Here is a 22845-nt window from a genome sequence, read left to right as displayed (position 1 = left end):
GGGTAATGGCATATGTTTCGATCCTCTCCTCAATTCTGTCATCTTCACGATTTAAAAAAAACATTTCAGAGGTTGCAGAAACATACAGTACGATTTAGGGGTGATTACACAATCTCCTCACATGTTCTTCATGTTTGCAGTTAGTATATGAGATGTGTACCGCGAAGGACATTTTCACAGTTATAAACCATCATTGCAAGCGCCACAAAATGTACTGTACATTGGTAACTATAGAAGCTCTGCTGCCATCTGTTACATTTGGCAAAGAATAAACAACTTCTGTCCTTTCAACTATTTCCGCAGAACAATTTTGAAGAATATTTCTGTAGAATGGAGAGCCCAAAGCCTTTTTTAGGAGCAAGTCCAGCTTGTCAGACGCATTGACAAGTCAGGGATATGCTGGTGCGCTCGAAGATGTTGAACCTCACTTCTAATCGACTGACTCCATCAATAGTCCATTGGGATGTCACCTGGTCTGCAGTACAAGTCACCTCTGCATGAGTGGTCCTGCTCTCCTATCGATATCTCGGTTTAGATTGTAGGGAACAATCTGTATGTCATTTCTTAATGGAATGGAACACAGTGTAATACAATGTAAAGCAGAGTGAATACACACAATGTAAAATCACAATAGGAGGTTCAGCTTCAAAATGGAATAGATAAGGTGGGCTATACTCATAAAATAGGCATACAAGCCGGTTGGGATATAATGTGACTCCAAAACGATGGCCCAACTAAGTCACTGGGCAGATGAGGTTCTTAAACTGTAGTGAAGTTTTGCTTTAAACAATCAATATGAGGACAAAAATGCTGACATCATTGAGGGCTAATTTGTTGGCCCTATGACGACAAATTTATAGAAACATTCTCATTGTTAATAGCTTAAGCCAGATGGGCCATCAATACTGATTCTACTGGTCCTTGGCAGTTTAGCATAGAGAAATCTGAAAAATAAAATAAAAAAATAAAAAAATAAAATAAAAATCGACAAGGCCACATCCACTACCGAATTAACCCTAACCCTAACACAAGGCAACACAACAACTGAGAACAAAGGTAGCTTATTAAAATTACTGAAAGAATATAAAAACAACAGATTTATAGACATTTAAAAGCAAAGGAAATAAATACATTAAAAAAAAATATTGTAGTTGATTTAAAAACTAAATCAAAGGTATGAGGGGGAAAAAAGTTTTAATGTTCTGGATTTAAACGCATTCATACTTGGGTCTGACCTCATTTCTTTTGGCAACTTATTCCATTTGTGTGTAGCATAACAGCTAAATGCTGCATCGCCATTTTTGCTTGGAAGCAGTGCGGTTACAAGAAAAGATAAGAAAATTAAGAAAATAATAATACTATTATTTTATGGTTAAAATATTTGAATTTAGGTTGTAAATGTAAGCTCATGCTTCTCATAAGGGTTTAGTCCAGCAGAGTACACTTTGCCGACCCGGGCTGCCACCACTCGATCGCATGTAATAGCAAAACCACCATAATAACAGACTTTTTGTCAAATTACCCCTCAACCAAAATGGAAGCATTATTTTTGTAAAAGCATCACATTTGACACAGCTCGTCGCATGGTTGGATCTCATTAGACTAATAGAGAAATATGTATCTTAATAACAGTACGGTTGCAAAGGAAGGACAAATGAGCTTTTGTTACAAATGAAAGCTGTGGGCGTGAAAATGTTATCGTGACATATTTCCAACTGATTCATGACTATTTGCCTCCCCCCTTAGGCCAATCACCGCGGCAGGGGGCTTCCACCGCGGCCACGTGACGAACAGTTGAAGAAGTTGGGTGGTAACTTGGGGGGAGACCCGCTCGCCCACGGCGCTGCTATTGGTTTATCCGTGACGTGATGACACGGAGGAGTCGGCTTGACGACTTTATAAAAGCTTCCGTGCGCGCGGCGAGCCACTCTCCACGAAAACCAAGCCCGTTTTAAAGAACCGCCAACCCTCCACCTGAAGGCGCACCATGAGCGAGGTAAGACTATTTTGACGCGTTTTTGAGTGATTATTACGCACGGCTTTGACGTAACGCGCGCACGGTGGAAGAAGCATCATTAGCAAGGATTATTGAGCGTTTCTGTTGCGATTGTCGATTTCTCTTCGCGGTCATATGATGCCACTTTTTTAATGTTTTACTCACATGTGGAACATTATTTAGGACGCATCATTCGCGTGTGCTCTCCTCAATCGGATTTACGCACAGATCTCATGGCTGCTTCTTTTGCCGATCCATGTTGACCAGGAAAAAAGTGATACAATGGGCTTTATTGGGAGCTGTTTTGGACGATACTGGAAACCATTGCAAGTTGAATAAGCGTAGTGTAGAACTGCACTCATATGACTGTGCACCAAACGTTAACACTTGCAATGATTGATCCGAAATCAAGGTGACTTAAACAATTGCTGCTGCTTTCAGGCTGTTTTTATTCTGAATATTATTTTTGAAATACAATGTCACAAGATGGTCTAAGAAGGTCTATCAGACACCAGAACTTTTCAGTTACCGAGTTTCCCCTTCATCCTGAAATACTGTATAACCAGTTAGTTATTTTTTTTTAGAGCAACAATACCATTCAGTAGGGAATTAGAATATTGTTCATACAAGTATCTGCTGACACCAAAGTGGGTGTATTTGAATAAAAAAAGAAATTGGGGGGGGGGGGGGGGGGCATTTGAGAACATCTTGTGCTGTTGCTGTGCATTCTAGTGATGTGTGAAAATGTTGGCTGTGAATGGTTTCAGGGGAGAGGAGTGTCTCGAGTTGCACAAAGCAGAACCGTCAACATAATCATGGAATATTTTTTTTAATGGGAGTTTTAGTTGAGAGAATAATCTTGTTTGTGTATACTGTATGTACATGAATGTATGTGTGTGTGTGTCATTTTACTGCACAATGTAAGTACAAGGTTATATGAGGGAAACATACATTGGCTATGTTACTACATTTGTTAAATCTAATGGACTTCAATACTATATATAGCTCAAATAAATAGCTATATGTTATAAAGAAAAGGATGCTCTGTTTTTCATTTACATTTTTACACTGGGCAATATTTTCTTTGTCAATTATTTGATCATTGAAAATGTTGACAATTATGTAGAATGAATCATTGATCATTTGTGTGTTGGAGCAATTGAGACAAAATGGAGTGCACTATCTGGCTTCAAGCAACCAGTGGAGCTGACAGTGATTCCATCTCATCTAATTTGCTGTCAAAAGTACAGCATAACGATATTGGAAATTTGACTTCATCAGTTCTCTGGGCATCATTAATCTATGCAATTAAACACTGACATTGAAATATGCATTCAGAACAGAGAAAGAGATCCGCACATATCATTAGAAACCATATTTTAAAAAAAATAGTCGTTAATAGTTTCCATTGTTGATTAGGAAAATGTACATTCCTTTTAGAAAACCCCTATTTAACTGGGCATATTTTAACATGCAGGTAAATTCAAAAATTGAAAGAAAAATGCCAATTTTGAGTCTGTGTTTGATAACACATGATGCTGGCACAGTATGTCAACACAGCTGCAAAAACCCAAACTTTGCTTTTGAAATGTGTTCCCTCATTACAGCCAAAGAGCCAGATGTCTGCGAGCTACTGCAGAAAAGAGGCAGCAATGTGATTATAGTCATACATGGCAAGAAAATCTTCTGGGGGTTTGGATGGAAGGAATACAGTGAAGTGAAGCTTGCAACCGGAAAATGCTTTTGCATCCAATTTGCAGACTTTCCTCATGTAGAATTTTTTTTGGAAGCATTTTGTAACTTCATGGATTATTATTTTTTGTGCAATTCAAAGAAAAAAAAAAAAATGGTTCAGGTCAGGGGAAAAGTGCGGTAACACGGATAGCAACCTTCGGGAGTCAGTTTTACTTTCGGTGCACAACTCCATTAGAATGTATGTCCGTCATTACCTGAAATGGCAAATGTAGACATCAGCACACTTCGCCGCAAGCTGTTTGTAACAAATTGTTCACTGGGCAGCGTAATAAAAGATGCATACTGGGTGTGCGCACACACATTCACACACACACAACAGGAGCTGTTTGAATAATTGAATCCTTTTCACCCGCAGCAAATTCGCCAGCCTTTGATTTGTCGTTAACATGCAAAGTAAAGAGACGCTGCCACTTCCTGTTGATTAATATAGGTGTTACATATAGAGTGGATGTCGTGTGAATGCAAGCAGGATGAGGTGAGAATGAGATGATTATGCAGTGAAGAGCAGAGTAATGCTGAATGAATGTCTGAAATATGTTTAGTCTCCAAACATGACCAGAAGGAATCGGAACTAAGTTGGAGATGAATGAGTCACCGCCAGCCTATCTGGCACGCTTCGCTCTCTTTCATAAAACAAGCAACATTAGGTATTATTTTTATTATTTTAGGTGGTATTTTTTGAATGAGCGGTTCATCAAAATTGCCCCAACAACACACTTATGGATTATTTTAATTTTTCAATATTTTCCTTTGTTTCTTTTTCAATGGAATTGTATCCATCCATCCATCCATCCATCCATCCATCCATCCATCCATCCATCCATCCATCCATCCATCCATCCATCCATCCATCCATCCATCCATCCATCCATCCATCCATCCATCCATCTATCCATCCATCCATCCATCCAGCCATCCATCCATCCATCCATCCATCCATCCATCCATGTAGGGAAGACTGGAGTAGGTTTGTGAAGTATGAAAACCTGGAAATTATTATTTTTTTTACATTTAGAATAGATATAAAATTTGTGATTAATCGTGAGTCGATTAATTACGATTAAAAATTGTAATCGCCTGACGGCCCTCATTTTTAATATTCTTTTCTTTAAAAAAAAGATTTAAAAAAAAATTAAGAAAAAAATATTTAAAATTAGGGGCATCAGGCGATTACAATTTGTAATCGTAATTAATCGCATGACTTCACTAGTTAACTCACGATTAATCATACATTTTATATCTGTTCTAAATGTACAAAAATAATAATTTCTAGGTTTTCATACTCTTGTTAACAAAAATGGAAAACAATTTTTAAACTAATAGAAATAGTTCAAATGAATTTTTGACGTCTATAGCTGTCAATGGCAGTGAATGAGTTAATGATTCACCACAATTCACCAATAATATAAGACACGTTTTTTTTATTTTTTTTTATTTTTTATTTTTTATTTTTTAAGCCTGATGTCCACTTTGTAGGTTAGTCATAAAAATACCCAATTCTGAATTAGCATTGAGGACCTTTAGTCTGGATACATGTCCTAATAAGAGGTTGTAGATCTATGCTGGACATTTGATGTACAATGATGCTGGAGCTGTGTTGGAACTTACATTTATTATGTTGTTATACAGTCAAAGTACACTAATAAATTACAGTAGATAGGATAAACTGTTCCACCGGGTTAGCTTACCACATGGCTACCACCATGTTTAATTTATTATCCACCACCGCTAATATGATGCACCTTCCTGCTAGCTTTAGCACCCAATTTTGCAGTGCAGTACAGTACTGATGTATAAAACAAATTATGTACTTATGTACTAAATTTGACTTTGCTTGCACGCTTGAAATTTTTATTTTTATTTTTTTGGTGCCTCTTAGCTTCACACAGCCACATGGTCATTGAAAATGGTTTCTTAGCAACAAAGGTTGGCTCAACTTTCGAGTACTTCAGACTACCCCTTACTGTATCATGCTCAGAGGCGTCTACATTATTATGCCCCGCCCAACTAACTAAATAAGGTAATCGAAGAGAAAGCACCCTCCATATGATGTAGTACAGTTATCATTAATGGAATATAGTTAAAGGAATACCTCATCATCTTCTAAAAAACGTCCAGCTCTCATTTATTTATTTTTTCTCTTTTTTTTTCTTAAAGAGTTCATTCGGAAATGTCATCATTATTGCTCTTTATTATTTATTTATTTATTATTTTATTTTATTTTAATTTTATATATATATATATATATATATATATATATATATATATATATATACTTTTTTTTTTTTGTATGTGGGTGAGTATGTGTATGTGCGTGCGTGCGTGTATTTGTTAGCTCACCAAAAATCTATTAGAAAAAATCCCATACGTCCAGCTATCATAATGAGCATCATAAGATTTTGCTGTTGTGCCGAATGTCCAGGTCCCCAAGGTGCATTCTTTAATTTTTATTATACTCCACTCCCCCCCAGGCCCCCAGTTTGTGTCTACCAGAGAAGCAAGTCAACAACTTCAAAAACGATTAAAAATCCAACAGAACAAGTCCCTAAAGCTTCTGTCAGCGTGTGCATGTCAAAGAGAAATGAACGAGCTGACAACAGAAAAAAATGTCAGTTGCTCCAGATAGTGGAAAATGGCTGACTGGGATGTTTTAATCCCTTTCCCCCCCTCTGCACAGACAAGAGGTTAAGCTACTGACACCGTTTCTAGACATCATAATAACACTGTTGCACTCATCAAGGGCTTCCACTATAAAATATGTTACTCGGAATAACGTTACTGGAAATAACATTTCATCCTTTTGAGTATGTTGTGTTGACATAACATTGCAATGAATGATGATTCCTGCAGTTTATCACCAGTGACTGTGAGTGGAACGACAATCAATGAAGAGTAAATTATGTTATGTGAACAAATAAAAATACCTGTGGTTGAGGTCTTTCCTCAGTATTTTTTAGGCGAGATTAAAACAATGCATTAATTACGAAATCATAATAAATTAATCTAAAAAAAAAAAAAATCTCTTTACAGTAAATACGTAAGTGGGAGAAATATTACAAACTCTCAGTATGATGAAGGCTACTCAGTACCAGAGGTGGGTAGTAGTTACATTTACTTGAGTAGTTACATTTATTTGAGTAACTTTTTGAAAAAAAAATACTTCTAAGAGTAGTTTTACCACACAATACTTTTTACTTTTACTCTTTTTTACTTTTAGCAGTGAAAGTGGCTAGAAATTCTTGCCGGAACTCCCTGACATAAAGGTCACTGCACATCCAGTATGTTTTTATTTAAATTATTTTAAATGATGTGCAAAATAGCAGATAACAAAAACACAGACGTGCGCACATCGACGTGTCTCGTCAGATACACAGAGAATGGAGCCGGTGGACAGAACTCCGTGGGATAAATAAATAGTAGATATAATTGGAAACGGATTACGCTACACAAGCACACTGGAACAATTCAGAAGCACTTTATGCTATGTTCACACCAAAGTAGGGGGAAGTATTTACCCCCGTACAAAAATTGCATCCCCTATAACTTTTACAACGGAAAAGTTGCGATTTTTCGAAAAGGTTCCTTATAAACAGATATTTCAACTTCAAACATCTGCAACAAAACAGAAAAACAGTAACATTCAGTCGTTTGAGCTTTATCTATGTATAACTGAAAATTTCCTATTGCGTTTGCGGTCGTTGAATGCAGCGCAAGTGCTTGCTTTTCTTTTGCTTCTCCGCGATAAATACTTTTTTCTAGCTTCAAAACAAAGCCCACGTGTGTTTTTATTATGTATTTATTGAAAAACACGCGTTGTACCCGCAGGAGGGGATTTTTTTTTTTTTTACGGGAGTATTAAGTGGCTGCCCGTGTTGTTGCACGCAGGTGACAACAGACAGGACGCTGTGTGTGACATAGTCATCCCTGAAGCCGATGTGGCACATATTTCAGCCTATCAGGCCGCAAGGCGAATATGCGAATTTTCGCCGCATCGCACCGTGTCTCCAAACGCGTCCTCCGCGCCGCCCCACGCATGCGCCCGCTTTTGGGGACTTGTTGTGTATGTAAATCTGACGTTGGTAGATTTTTTTTCTTCTTCTTGGGTGGCAGCCTGGCAGGTTATTTAACATGGGGTTTTGACAGTTGCCATCATATTTTTTTGGGTTAGGGTAGAATTTTTTTTTACCGGAACACAGTTCCGGACCGTTCTGGCCCACTTTCACCCCTGCTTTTACTTGAGTAGATGTGTGAAGATGAAACGCTACACTTACTCCGCCATATTGAGTCATTACCCGCTGCCCCATTCATACATTAAATTTACCATATTTTCATGTAAGCGTTCCGCTTGACTGACTGTGTGGACGCATTTCCGCGGACACATTGCTTATATGGGAATTGGAGCCCTGGTTGAAGACTGTCAGGCATGAGGAGAACCCTAAAGAGTCAACTGAAAGATCCAACTTTTTTTTTTTTTGCCACTTGTCCTCACGAGGGTCCCAGGTGAGCTGGAGCCTATAGCAGCTCACTTTGGCTGCCATCCAATCACAGGGCCAGTCAGGAGATACAATTAACAAATTACCAACTAAACTAACTTTTTGCTATTTGCTTTTTAACTCCATGCCAGTTTCGAACTCACACTCACTGGCTTATTTCCCAGCACAGCCCCATCTACTGGATCTAGTCAGTTACTGTTTCACTTGGCAATCTAATAAAAACAAATTATAATAATTGAGCTACACCTTAAAGATGAAGATGTATCCTTTTTTTTGGTCCCATCACAGTGGCACACACTGGAGCAGGACCTGCTTAAGCATCCTGGGAGAAATTGGGGGTATCAGTGTCTTGCTCAAGGACACTGCAGCCGTGTGTCAGAATAATAATAATAATTATTATTATTATTATTATTATCATCATTTTCTTCGTGAAGGCAGAATTTCAGATATTTTTAAAATGGTTTAAAACCAGTTTCTTTTTGGGCTTTCAACTCACCATGAGACTTTGCATTGCTTTAGAGTTTTATTATGGGCCTGCTAAGCGGAGCAAGCAGGCACATATTACTATCCACCCTAGAAAAGGGTTTATTATTATGGGCCTGCTAAGCGGAGCAAGCAGCAGCGAAGCTGCTGCTTGCGGAGCAAGCAGGCACATATTACTATCCACCCTAGAAAAGGGTTTATTATGGGCCTGCTAAGCGGAGCAAGCAGCAGCGAAGCTGCTGCTTGCGGAGCAAGCAGGCACATATTACTATCCACCCTAGAAAAGGGTTTATTATGGGCCTGCTAAGCGGAGCAAGCAGCAGCGAAGCTGCTGCTTGCGGAGCAAGCAGGCACATATTACTATCCACCCAGGAAAAGTGTATATTATTATGGGCCTGCTAAGCGGAGCAAGCAGCAGCGAAGCTGCTGCTTGCGGAGCAAGCAGGCACATATTACTATCCTAGAAAAAGGGTTTATTATGGGCCTGCTAAGCGGAGCAAGCAGCAGCGAAGCTGCTGCTTGCGGAGCAAGCAGGCACATATTACTATCCTAGAAAAAAGGGTTTATTATGGGCCTGCTAAGCGGAGCAAGCAGCAGCGAAGCTGCTGCTTGCGGAGCAAGCAGGCACATATTACTATCCACCCTAGAAAAGGGTTTATTATGGGCCTGCTAAGCGGAGCAAGCAGCAGCGAAGCTGCTGCTTGCGGAGCAAGCAGGCACATATTACTATCCTAGAAAAAAGGGTTTAATTATGGGCCTGCTAAGCGGAGCAAGCAGCAGCGAAGCTGCTGCTTGCGGAGCAAGCAGGCACATATTACTATCCACCCTAGAAAAGTGTATATTATTATTTTTTATTATTCCACGACTTTTCCGCTAAAATGCGGCCCGAACCGTAGATCGCACCGGGACAAATGAGGTATCAAACGATGCGGCTCGCTCTGACTCGCTGCGCTATTATTTTTATAAGAATTCCCAGTTACCATGGCGACGCTATTCCCAAAAAACTCCCAAATAAAAGTCCCATAGGAATGAATGGGAAAAGGAAAGACAAAATCACACATCAAGCACCTTTTTCAAAGAGATGCTGCGCGTGCATACGTTAACCGATTGATATGAATTTTAGCTCATTTTGTTGGAATTTTTCCCATCTTTAGCTCAGTGTCAAAAAAAATATTAAGGAATGAAAGCTCTTCCCCCTGTGCGGGTTCAAAGACAGTGAGTGTAATCGCCACTCTGATATGCAATTAAGGCTTCAGTGACGGGAACCAAAAAATCTTATTTCCAAAAGTTTCACTTCAACTCGTCACCATGGCCACAATCTTTGCTCACTAGACCTCAAATTCGCACATTTTGTAGCCACAAGCCTCTGCTTTCTGAAAAACTAAGTTTTATTTGGCTAAGGTGTCATTTAGTACCTTTATTTTCACTTTAAGCGAGGAGAAGTCGGACTTTGGCGCCTATCTCCTCCATGTTAATTTCGCCGTTTTTTCCCTCTTCATTTTCGATCAATCATAAGTTTTCAACCTGCTCTCATTTGGTCATTTTTCATCCGATTAAAAAACTGAGAACATGCTCGCGTTCCCCAAACCCTTGCCGTTCTAACGAGCCATTTCTGGAATCTGCATCTTCAACCGTTAAGTCGCGAGAGGCTTTTGTTTGAGGTGAGCGTAATCCTATACAAATCAATGGAGTGTTGGTGCGTGACGTCTCCTCACAACTTAAAATCAAATGTGTGTGCGTGAATGTGCATGTTTTGTAAAGGGGCAGTGAGATACTGTTAATTATGGTAGATTCCACATTTCTTGACCGATTTCAATGGTTTGAATTTTAAACTGTTCAGCTCATTGAAATGTTGGTTAAAATCAAATGTGTGTGCGTGAATGTGCATATTTCTTAAAGGGACAGTAAGATACTTTATTTGATCTTGATTATGGTTAACTTTTACATTTCTTGAGCGATTTCAATGGTTGAAATTTTAAACTGTTCAGCTCATTGAAATGTTACTTAAAATCAAATGTGTGTGCGTGAATGTGCATGTTTCTTAAAGGGGCAGTAACATACTGTTGATTTTGGTTAACTTCCACATTTCTTGAGCGATTTCAATGGTTGAAAGTTTAAACTGTTCAGCTCATTGAAAAGAGTTAGCAGGCCCATTCAAAATTTCCGCGGGAATTTTTCTAGTTATGGGCCTGCTAAGCGGAGCAAGCAGCAGCGAAGCTGCTGCTTGCGGAGCAAGCAGGCACATATTACTATCCACCCTAGAAAAGGGTTTATTATTTTTCTTTTTCTTTTTTATTCTTCCACCGACTTTTCCGCAAAAATGCGGCCCGAACCGTAGATCGCACCGGGACAAATGAGGTATCAAACGATGCGGCTCGCTCTGACTCGCTGCGCTATTATTTTTATAAGAATTCCCAGTTACCATGGCGACGCTATTCCCAAAAAACCACCCAAAATTCAAGGAAGGAAAAACCCATAGGAATGAATGGGATATCAACTCCAAACGAGCACCTTTTTCCAAGACACGCTGCGCGCGCATACGTTCACCGATTGATATGAATTTTAGCTCATTTTGTTGGAATTTTTCCCATCTTTAGCTCAGTGTCAAAAAAAATATTAAGGAATGAAAGCTCTTCCCCCTGTGCGGGTTCAAAGACAGTGAGTGTAATCGCCACTCTGATATGCAATTAAGGCTTCAGTGACGGGAACCAAAAAATCTATTTCCAAAAGTTTCACTTCAACTCGTCACCATGGCCACAATCTTTGCTCACTAGACATCAAATTCACACATTTTGTAGCCACAAGCCTCTGCTTTCTGAAAAACTAAGTTTTATTTGGCTAAGGTGTCATTTAGTACCTTTATTTTCACTTTAAGCGAGGAGAAGTCGGACTTTCTCGCCTATCTCCTCCATGTTAATTTCGCCGTTTTTTCCCTCTTCATTTTCGATCAATCATAAGTTTTCAACCTGCTCTCATTTGGTCATTTTTCATCCGATTAAAAATCTGAGAACATGCTCGCGTTCCCCAAACCCTTGCCGTTCTAACAAGCCATTTCTGGAATCTGCATCTTCAACCGTTAAGTCGCGAGAGGCTTTTGTTTGAGGTGAGCGTAATCCTATACAAATCAATGGAGTGTTGGTGCGTGACGTCTCCTCACAACTTAAAATCAAATGTGTGTGCGTGAATGTGCATGTTTTGTAAAGGGGCAGTAAGATACTTGATTGTGTTGAACTTCCACATTTCTTGACCGATTTCAATGGTTTAAATTTTAAACTGTTCAGCTCATTGAAATGTTACTTAAAATCAAATGTGTGTGCGTGAATGTGCATGTTTCTTAAAGGGGCAGTAACATACTGTTGATTTTGGTTAACTTTTACATTTCTAGACCGATTTCAATGGTTGAAAGTTTAAACTGTTCAGCTCATTGAAAAGAGTTAGCAGGCCCATTCAAAATTTCCGCGGGAATTTTTCTAGTATTATTCTTCTTATTTTTATATCATCTTCCAGCGACTTTTCCGCAAAAATAGGGCCCGAACCGTAGATCGCACCGGGACAAAAGAGGTATCAAACGATGCGGCTCGATCTGACTCGCTGCGCTATTATTTTTATAAGAATTCCCAGTTACCATGGCGACGCTATTCCCAAAAAACTCCCAAATAAAGTCCCATAGGAATGAATGGGAATCCGAAAGAGATCAACTCCAATCAAGCACCTTTTTCAAAGACACGCTGCGCGCGCATACATTAACCGACCGATATGAAAATTAGCTCATTTTGTTGGAATTTTTGTCATCTTTAGCTCAGTGTCAAAAAAAATTTTAAGGAATGAAAGCTCTCCCCCCTGTGAGGGTTCAAAGACAGTGAGCAAAGGGGAAAAGTCGCCTATTTAGAGTGTGACTAATTAAGGCTTCAGTGACGGGAACCAAAAAATCTATTTCCAAAAGTTTCACTTCAACTCGTCACCATGGCCACAATCTTTGCTCACTAGACATCAAATTCGCACATTTTGTAGCCACAAGCCTCTGCTTTCTGAAGAACTAAGTTTTATTTGGCTAAGGTGTCATTTAGTACCTTTATTTTCACTTTAAGCGAGGAGAAGTCGCACATTTTTGATCTCTTTTCAATGTAATTTTCGCCGTTTTTGCCTCTTCATTTTCGATCAATCATAAGTTTTCAACCTGCTCTCATTTGGTCATTTTTCATCCGATTAAAAAACTGAGAACATGCTCGCGTTCCCCAAACCCTTGCCGTTCTAACGAGCCATTTCTGGAATCTGCATCTTCAACCGTTAAATCGCGAGAGGCTTTTGTTTGAGGTGAGCGTAATCCTATACAAATCAATGGAGTGTTGGTGCGTGACGTCTCCTCACAACTTAAAATCAAATGTGTGTGCGTGAATGTGCATGTTTTGTAAAGGGCAGTGAGATACTGTTAATTATGGTAGATTCCACATTTCTTGACCGATTTCAATGGTTTGAATTTTAAACTGTTCAGCTCATTGAAATGTTACTTAAAATCAAATGTGTGTGCGTGAATGTGCATGTTTCTTAAAGGGGCAGTGAGATACTGTTAATTATGGTAGATTCCACATTTCTTGACCGATTTCAATGGTTTGAATTTTAAACTGTTCAGCTCATTGAAATGTTACTTAAAATCAAATGTGTGTGCGTGAATGTGCATGTTTCTTAAAGGGGCAGTAACATACTGTTGATTTTGGTTAACTTGCACATTTCTTGACCGATTTCAATGGTTTAAATTTTAAACTGTTCAGCTCATTGAAAAGAGTTAGCAGGCCCATTCAAAATTTCCGCGGGAATTTTTCTAGTTATTTTTTATTATTCCACGACTTTTCCGCAAAAATGCGGCCCGAACCGTAGATCGCACCGGGACAAATGAGGTATCAAACGATGCGGCTCGCTCTGACTCGCTGCGCTATTATTTTTATAAGAATTCCCAGTTACCATGGCGACGCTATTCCCAAAAAACTCCCAAATAAAGTCCCATAGGAATGAATGGGAATCCGAAAGAGATCAACTCCAATCAAGCCCCTTTTTCAAAGACACGCTGCGCGCGCATACGTTAACCGACCGATATGAATTTTAGCTCATTTTGTTGGAATTTTTGTCATCTTTAGCTCAGTGTCAAAAAAAAATTTAAGGAATGAAAGCTCTCCCCCCTGTGCGGGTTCAAAGACAGTGAGTGAAATATCCTTTATCCCATGTGTGTGTATTGCATGAGCTAGAGCGGACCAATTAAGAAACATTTTTCATCCGATTAAAAAACTGAGAACATGCTCGCGTTCCCCAAACCCTTGCCGTTCTAACAAGCCATGTCTGGAATCTGCATCTTCAACCGTTAAGTCGCGAGAGGCTTTTGTTTGAGGTGAGCGTAATCCTATACAAATCAATGGAGTGTTGGTGCGTGACGTCTCCTCACAACTTAAAATCAAATGTGTGTGCGTGAATGTGCATGTTTTATAAAGGGGCAGTGAGATACTGTTAATTATGGTAGATTCCACATTTCTTGACCGATTTCAATGGTTTGAATTTTAAACTGTTCAGCTCATTGAAATGTTACTTAAAATCAAATGTGTGTGCGTGAATGTGCATGTTTCTTAAAGGGGCAGTAACATACTGTTGATTTTGGTTAACTTGCACATTTCTTGAGCGATTTCAATGGTTTAAATTTTAAACTGTTCAGCTCATTGAAATGTTGGTTAAAATCAAATGTGTGTGCGTGAATGTGCATATTTCTTAAAGGGACAGTAAGATACTTTATTTGATCTTGATTATGGTTAACTTCCACATTTCTTGACCGATTTCAATGGTTGAAAGTTTAAACTGTTCGGCTCATTGAAAAGAGTTAGCAGGCCCATTCAAAATTTCCGCGGGAATTTTTCTAGTATTATTCTTCTTATTTTTATATCATCTTCCAGCGACTTTTCCGCAAAAATAGGGCCCGAACCGTAGATCGCACCGGGACAAAAGAGGTATCAAACGATGCGGCTCGATCTGACTCGCTGCGCTATTATTTTTATAAGAATTCCCAGTTACCATGGCGACGCTATTCCCAAAAAACTCCCAAATAAAGTCCCATAGGAATGAATGGGAATCCGAAAGAGATCAACTCCAATCAAGCACCTTTTTCAAAGACACGCTGCGCGCGCATACATTAACCGACCGATATGAAAATTAGCTCATTTTGTTGGAATTTTTGTCATCTTTAGCTCAGTGTCAAAAAAAAATTTAAGGAATGAAAGCTCTCCCCCCTGTGAGGGTTCAAAGACAGTGAGCAAAGGGGAAAAGTCGCCTATTTAGAGTGTGACTAATTAAGGCTTCAGTGACGGGAACCAAAAAATCTATTTCCAAAAGTTTCACTTCAACTCGTCACCATGGCCACAATCTTTGCTCACTAGACATCAAATTCGCACATTTTGTAGCCACAAGCCTCTGCTTTCTGAAGAACTAAGTTTTATTTGGCTACGGTGTCATTTAGTACCTTTATTTTCACTTTAAGCGAGGAGAAGTCGGACTTTGACGCCTATCTCCTCCATGTTAATTTCGCCGTTTTTTCCCTCTTCATTTTCGATCAATCATAAGTTTTCAACCTGCTCTCATTTGGTCATTTTTCATCTGATTAAAAAACTGAGAACATGCTCGCGTTCCCCAAACCCTTGCCGTTCTAACGAGCCATTTCTGGAATCTGCATCTTCAACCGTTAAGTCGCGAGAGGCTTTTGTTTGAGGTGAGCGTAATCCTATACAAATCAATGGAGTGTTGGTGCGTGACGTCTCCTCACAACTTAAAATCAAATGTGTGTGCGTGAATGTGCATGTTTTGTAAAGGGGCAGTAAGATACTTGATTGTGTTGAACTTCCACATTTCTTGACCGATTTCAATGGTTTAAATTTTAAACTGTTCAGCTCATTGAAATGTTACTTAAAATCAAATGTGTGTGCGTGAATGTGCATGTTTCTTAAAGGGGCAGTAACATACTGTTGATTATTGTTAACTTGCACATTTCTTGACCGATTTCAATGGTTGAAAGTTTAAACTGTTCAGCTCATTGAAATGTTACTTAAAATCAAATGTGTGTGCGTGAATGTGCATGTTTCTTAAAGGGGCAGTAACATACTGTTGATTTTGGTTAACTTCCACATTTCTTGACCGATTTCAATGGTTTAAATTTTAAACTGTTCAGCTCATTGAAATGTTACTTAAAATCAAATGTGTGTGCGTGAATGTGCATGTTTCTTAAAGGGGCAGTAACATACTGTTGATTATTGTTAACTTCCACATTTCTTGAGCGATTTCAATGGTTGAAAGTTTAAACTGTTCAGCTCATTGAAAAGAGTTAGCAGGCCCATTCAAAATTTCCGCGGGAATTTTTCTAGTATTATTTTTATATTATCTTCCAGCGACTTTTCCGCAAAAATAGGGCCCGAACCGTAGATCGCACCGGGACAAAAGAGGTATCAAACGATGCGGCTCGATCTGACTCGCTGCGCTATTATTTTTATAAGAATTCCCAGTTACCATGGCGACGCTATTCCCAAAAAACTCCCAAATAAAGTCCCATAGGAATGAATGGGAATCCGAAAGAGATCAACTCCAATCAAGCACCTTTTTCAAAGACACGCTGCGCGCGCATACATTAACCGACCGATATGAAAATTAGCTCATTTTGTTGGAATTTTTGTCATCTTTAGCTCAGTGTCAAAAAAAAAATTAAGGAATGAAAGCTCTCCCCCCTGTGCGGGTTCAAAGACAGTGAGCAAAGGGTGAAAGTCGCCTATTTAGAGTGTGACTAATTAAGGTCTGAGTGACGGGAACCAAAAAATATATTTCCAAAAGTTTCACTTCAACTCGTCACCATGGCCACAATCTTTGCTCACTAGACATCAAATTCGCACATTTTGTAGCCACAAGCCTCTGCTTTCTGAAGAACTAAGTTTTATTTGGCTAAGGTGTCATTTAGTACCTTTATTTTCACTTTAAGCGAGGAGAAGTCGCACATTTTTGATCTCTTTTCAATGTAATTTTCGCCGTTTTTGCCTCTTCATTTTCGATCAATCATAAGTTTTCAACCTGCTCTCATTTGGTCATTTTTCATCCGATTAAAAAACTGAGAACATGCTCGCGTTCCCCAAACCCTTGCCGTTCTAACGAGCCATTTCTGGAATCTGCATCTTCAACCGTTAAGTCGCGAGAGGCTTTTGTTTGAGGTGAGCGTAATCCTATACAAATCAATGGAGTGTTGGTGCGTGACGTCTCCTCACAACTTAAAATCAAATGTGTGTGCGTGAATGTGCATGTTTTGTAAAGGGGCAGTGAGATGCTGTTAATTATGGTAGATTCCACATTTCTTGACCGATTTCAATGGTTTGAATTTTAAACTGTTCAGCTCATTGAAATGTTACTTAAAATCAAATGTGTGTGCGTGAATGTGCATGTTTCTTAAAGGGGCAGTAACATACTGTTAATTATGGTTAACTTTTACATTTCTTGAGCGATTTCAATGGTTGAAATTTTAAACTGCTCAGCTCATTGAAATGTTGGTTAAAATCAAATGTGTGTGCGTGAATGTGCATATTTCTTAAAGGGACAGTAAGATACTTTATTTGATCTTGATTATGGTTAACTTTTACATTTCTTGAGCGATTTCAATGGTTTAAATTTTAAACTTTTCAGCTCATTGAAATGTTGGTTATAATCAAATGTGTGTGCGTGAATGTGCATGTTTCTTAAAGGGGCAGTAACATACTGTACATTATGGTTAACTTTTACATTTCTTGAGCGATTTCAATGGTTGAAATTTTAAACTGTTCAGCTCATTGAAATGTTAGTTAAAATCAAATGTATGTGCGTGAATGTGCATGTTTCTTAAAGGGGCAGTAATACTTTTAGTTGATTATAACTTCCACATTTCTTGAGCGATTTCAACGGTTGAAATTTTAAACTGCTCATTGAAAAGAGTTGCAAGAGTTAGCAGGCCCATTCAAAATTTCCGCGGGAATTTTCTAGTTATGGGCCTGCTAAGCGGAGCAAGCAGCAGCGAAGCTGCTGCTTGCGGAGCAAGCAGGCACATATTACTATCCTAGAAAAGGGGTTTATTATGGGCCTGCTAAGCGGAGCAAGCAGCAGCGAAGCTGCTGCTTGCGGAGCAAGCAGGCACATATTACTATCCACCCAGGAAAAGTGTTTAATAATATTATTATTTTTATATCATCTTCCAGCGACTTTTCCGCAAAAATAGGGCCCGAACCGTAGATCGCACCGGGACAAAAGAGGTATCAAACGATGCGGCTCGATCTGACTCGCTGCGCTATTATTTTTATAAGAATTCCCAGTTACCATGGCGACGCTATTCCCAAAAAACTCCCAAATAAAAGTCCCATAGGAATGAATGGGAAAAGGAAAGACAAAATCACACATCAAGCACCTTTTTCAAAGAGACGCTGCGCGTGCATACGTTAACCGATTGATATGAATTTTAGCTCATTTTGTTGGAATTTTTCCCATCTTTAGCTCAGTGTCAAAAAAAATATTAAGGAATGAAAGCTCTTCCCCCTGTGCGGGTTCAAAGACAGTGAGTGTAATCGCCACTCTGATATGCAATTAAGGCTTCAGTGACGGGAACCAAAAAATATATTTCCAAAAGTTTCACTTCAACTCGTCACCATGGCCACAATCTTTGCTCACTAGACATCAAATTCACACATTTTGTAGCCACAAGCCTCTGCTTTCTGAAAAACTACGTTTTATTTGGCTACGGTGTCATTTAGTACCTTTATTTTCACTTTAAGCGAGGAGAAGTCGGACTTTGACGCCTATCTCCTCCATGTTAATTTCGCCGTTTTTTCCCTCTTCATTTTCGATCAATCATAAGTTTTCAACCTGCTCTCATTTGGTCATTTTTCATCCGATTAAAAAACTGAGAACATGCTCGCGTTCCCCAAACCCTTGCCGTTCTAACGAGCCATTTCTGGAATCTGCATCTTCAACCGTTAAGTCGCGAGAGGCTTTTGTTTGAGGTGAGCGTAATCCTATACAAATCAATGGAGTGTTGGTGCGTGACGTCTCCTCACAACTTAAAATCAAATGTGTGTGCGTGAATGTGCATGTTTTGTAAAGGGGCAGTGAGATACTGTTAATTATGGTAGATTCCACATTTCTTGACCGATTTCAATGGTTTGAATTTTAAACTGTTCAGCTCATTGAAATGTTACTTAAAATCAAATGTGTGTGCGTGAATGTGCATGTTTCTTAAAGGGGCAGTAATACTTTTAGTTGATTATAACTTCCACATTTCTTGAGCGATTTCAATGGTTTAAATTTTAAACTGTTCAGCTCATTGAAATGTTGGTTAAAATCAAATGTGTGTGTGTGAATGTGCATGTTTCTTAAAGGGGCAGTAAGATACTTTATTTGATCTTGATTATGGTTAACTTGCACATTTCTTGAGCGATTTCAACGGTTGAAATTTTAAACTGTTCAGCTCATTGAAAAGAGTTGCAAGAGTTAGCAGGCCCATTCAAAATTTCCGCGGGAATTTTTCTAGTTATTTTTCAACTTATTATATCATCTTCCACGGGTTTTTCCGCAAGAATGCGGCCTGTACCGTACATCGCACCGGGACAAATGAGGTATCAAACGATGCGGCTCGATCTGACTCGCTGCGGCATTATTTTTATAAGAATTCCCAGTTACCATGGCGACGCTATTCCCAAAAAACTCCCAAATAAAAGTCCCATAGGAATGAATGGGAAAAGGAAAGACAAAATCACACATCAAGCACCTTTTTCAAAGAGACGCTGCGCGTGCATACGTTAACCGATTGATATGAATTTTAGCTCATTTTGTTGGAATTTTTCCCATCTTTAGCTCAGTGTCAAAAAAAATATTAAGGAATGAAAGCTCTTCCCCCTGTGCGGGTTCAAAGACAGTGAGTGTAATCGCCACTCTGATATGCAATTAAGGCTTCAGTGACGGGAACCAAAAAATATATTTCCAAAAGTTTCACTTCAACTCGTCACCATGGCCACAATCTTTGCTCACTAGACATCAAATTCACACATTTTGTAGCCACAAGCCTCTGCTTTCTGAAAAACTAAGTTTTATTTGGCTAAGGTGTCATTTAGTACCTTTATTTTCACTTTAAGCGAGGACAAGTCGGACTTTGGCGCCTATCTCCTCCATGTAAATTTCGCCGTTTTTTCCCTCTTCATTTTCGATCAATCATAAGTTTTCAACCTGCTCTCATTTGGTCATTTTTCATCCGATTAAAAAACTGAGAACATGCTCGCGTTCCCCAAACCCTTGCCGTTCTAACGAGCCATTTCTGGAATCTGCATCTTCAACCGTTAAGTCGCGAGAGGCTTTTGTTTGAGGTGAGCGTAATCCTATACAAATCAATGGAGTGTTGGTGCGTGACGTCTCCTCACAACTTAAAATCAAATGTGTGTGCGTGAATGTGCATGTTTTGTAAAGGGGCAGTGAGATACTGTTAATTATGGTAGATTCCACATTTCTTGACCGATTTCAATGGTTTGAATTTTAAACTGTTCAGCTCATTGAAATGTTACTTAAAATCAAATGTGTGTGCGTGAATGTGCATGTTTCTTAAAGGGGCAGTAACATATTGTTGATTATGGTTAACTTTTACATTTCTTGAGCGATTTCAATGGTTTGAATTTTAAACTGTTCAGCTCATTGAAATGTTGGTTAAAATCAAATGTGTGTGCGTGAATGTGCATATTTCTTAAAGGGACAGTAAGATACTTTATTTGATCTTGATTATGGTTAACTTTTACATTTCTTGAGCGATTTCAATGGTTGAAATTTTAAACTGTTCAGCTCATTGAAATGTTACTTAAAATCAAATGTGTGTGCGTGAATGTGCATGTTTCTTAAAGGGGCAGTAACATACTGTTGATTTTGGTTAACTTGCACATTTCTTGACCGATTTCAATGGTTGAAAGTTTAAACTGTTCAGCTCATTGAAAAGAGTTAGCAGGCCCATTCAAAATTTCCGCGGGAATTTTTCTAGTTTTTCTTTTTCTTTTTTATTCTTCCACCGACTTTTCCGCAAAAATGCGGCCCGAACCGTAGATCGCACCGGGACAAATGAGGTATCAAACGATGCGGCTCGCTCTGACTCGCTGCGCTATTATTTTTATAAGAATTCCCAGTTACCATGGCGACGCTATTCCCAAAAAACCACCCAAAATTCAAGGAAGGAAAAACCCATAGGAATGAATGGGATATCAACTCCAAACGAGCACCTTTTTCCAAGACACGCTGCGCGCGCATACGTTCACCGATTGATATGAATTTTAGCTCATTTTGTTGGAATTTTTCCCATCTTTAGCTCAGTGTCAAAAAAAATATTAAGGAATGAAAGCTCTTCCCCCTGTGCGGGTTCAAAGACAGTGAGTGTAATCGCCACTCTGATATGCAATTAAGGCTTCAGTGACGGGAACCAAAAAATCTATTTCCAAAAGTTTCACTTCAACTCGTCACCATGGCCACAATCTTTGCTCACTAGACATCAAATTCACACATTTTGTAGCCACAAGCCTCTGCTTTCTGAAAAACTAAGTTTTATTTGGCTAAGGTGTCATTTAGTACCTTTATTTTCACTTTAAGCGAGGAGAAGTCGGACTTTCTCGCCTATCTCCTCCATGTTAATTTCGCCGTTTTTTCCCTCTTCATTTTCGATCAATCATAAGTTTTCAACCTGCTCTCATTTGGTCATTTTTCATCCGATTAAAAATCTGACAACATGCTCGCGTTCCCCAAACCCTTGCCGTTCTAACGAGCCATTTCTGGAATCTGCATCTTCAACCGTTAAGTCGCGAGAGGCTTTTGTTTGAGGTGAGCGTAATCCTATACAAATCAATGGAGTGTTGGTGCGTGACGTCTCCTCACAACTTAAAATCAAATGTGTGTGCGTGAATGTGCATGTTTTGTAAAGGGGCAGTAAGATACTTGATTGTGTTGAACTTCCACATTTCTTGACCGATTTCAATGGTTTAAATTTTAAACTGTTCAGCTCATTGAAATATTACTTAAAATCAAATGTGTGTGCGTGAATGTGCATGTTTCTTAAAGGGGCAGTAACATACTGTTGATTATTGTTAACTTGCACATTTCTTGAGCGATTTCAATGGTTGAAAGTTTAAACTGTTCAGCTCATTGAAAAGAGTTAGCAGGCCCATTCAAAATTTCCGCGGGAATTTTTCTAGTTGTATTTGCTGTCTTTATGTTATTGATTTATTGTTTTAACTGTCTTTGTATTATGTATGATTGTTACTTTATGTACAGCACTTTGTATGCGGCTATTGGTTGTTTTTAAATTGCTCTATAAATAAAGTTGACTTCATTTGAGTATTCCAATAGATTGTGTAAGCGTACTTAAGGAAGTGTGTGAGTGTGCTGGTGCTGGATATCATAATAACGATACAATGTGAGTGTTTTACTGCTATATGTGTGCAATATTGTCAGGACTGGCTGGAAAACTTTTTTTTTTAATGATGAGCTTTCCGGTTATTCAGAATCTGCCTTGTGTTTGTTTTGTTCCCGGCCTAAATTAAACATACAGACAGGAACCATACATTTAAGAGAAAATGTTATTTAATTTTAAATATTTTAGACAGGATGTAAAGAGTGAGGTCATTACATTGATAGTTGGCACAAATGAGCACATTCTTTTGGGACATTCATAAAACGTATCTGTTTCTATTTTATTGATTACAGTGCTGCAGGGGTGGAAAAAAACAACGCATGTGGGTTTGGCTCATTATTCAACAAGTGTACATTTAGGGCATTAATCATCCCTTTGTTTTCCTCTTCTCATCTGTGGGTTCAAGCACTTGCTCGCCATCCCATTAAAAGAGTGACATTAATGGCTTTCACCACCAGCGTCATGAAGCGTTTAATCCACCAATTGTATCTGAGGGTGGAAATCTGCATTTATGTCCCCGTGGAGGCCACAAGATAATTCTGCCCTCGTCTCTGACTGGCAAAGCCCCAAGAGAAACTGGTGTGTCACTATGTTAAGATGCTAAGCAGCTTTCGAGCCTGTTCTGCAAGATTAGGGGACTTTTGTGGATTGTGTCA

The 22845-nt window shown here is 38.9% G+C and overlaps 1 protein-coding gene across 1 annotated transcript in view; it reads left to right on the top strand.

Annotated features, from left to right (window-relative positions):
* The first annotated feature begins 1842 nt into the window (after nt 1-1842).
* The window catches only part of pcp4b (Purkinje cell protein 4b), a 49205-nt gene continuing 28202 nt past the window's right edge, over nt 1843-22845 (top strand). Inside the window, exon 1 of the mRNA XM_086081575.1 lies at nt 1843-1996. Coding sequence (XP_085937701.1) covers nt 1988-1996 — 9 coding nt within the window. The 5' untranslated portion in view covers nt 1843-1987. The remainder of the gene's footprint in view (nt 1997-22845) is intronic.

Source organism: Leptonotus elevatus, chromosome 7, assembly GCF_054856555.1.
Source record: "Leptonotus elevatus isolate MCC_2025b chromosome 7, RoL_Lele_1.0, whole genome shotgun sequence".
NCBI classification, from domain to species: domain Eukaryota; kingdom Metazoa; phylum Chordata; class Actinopteri; order Syngnathiformes; family Syngnathidae; genus Leptonotus; species Leptonotus elevatus.
The sequence above is the reverse complement of the archived record's forward strand: the minus strand, read 5'-3'. Positions and strand labels throughout refer to the sequence as shown.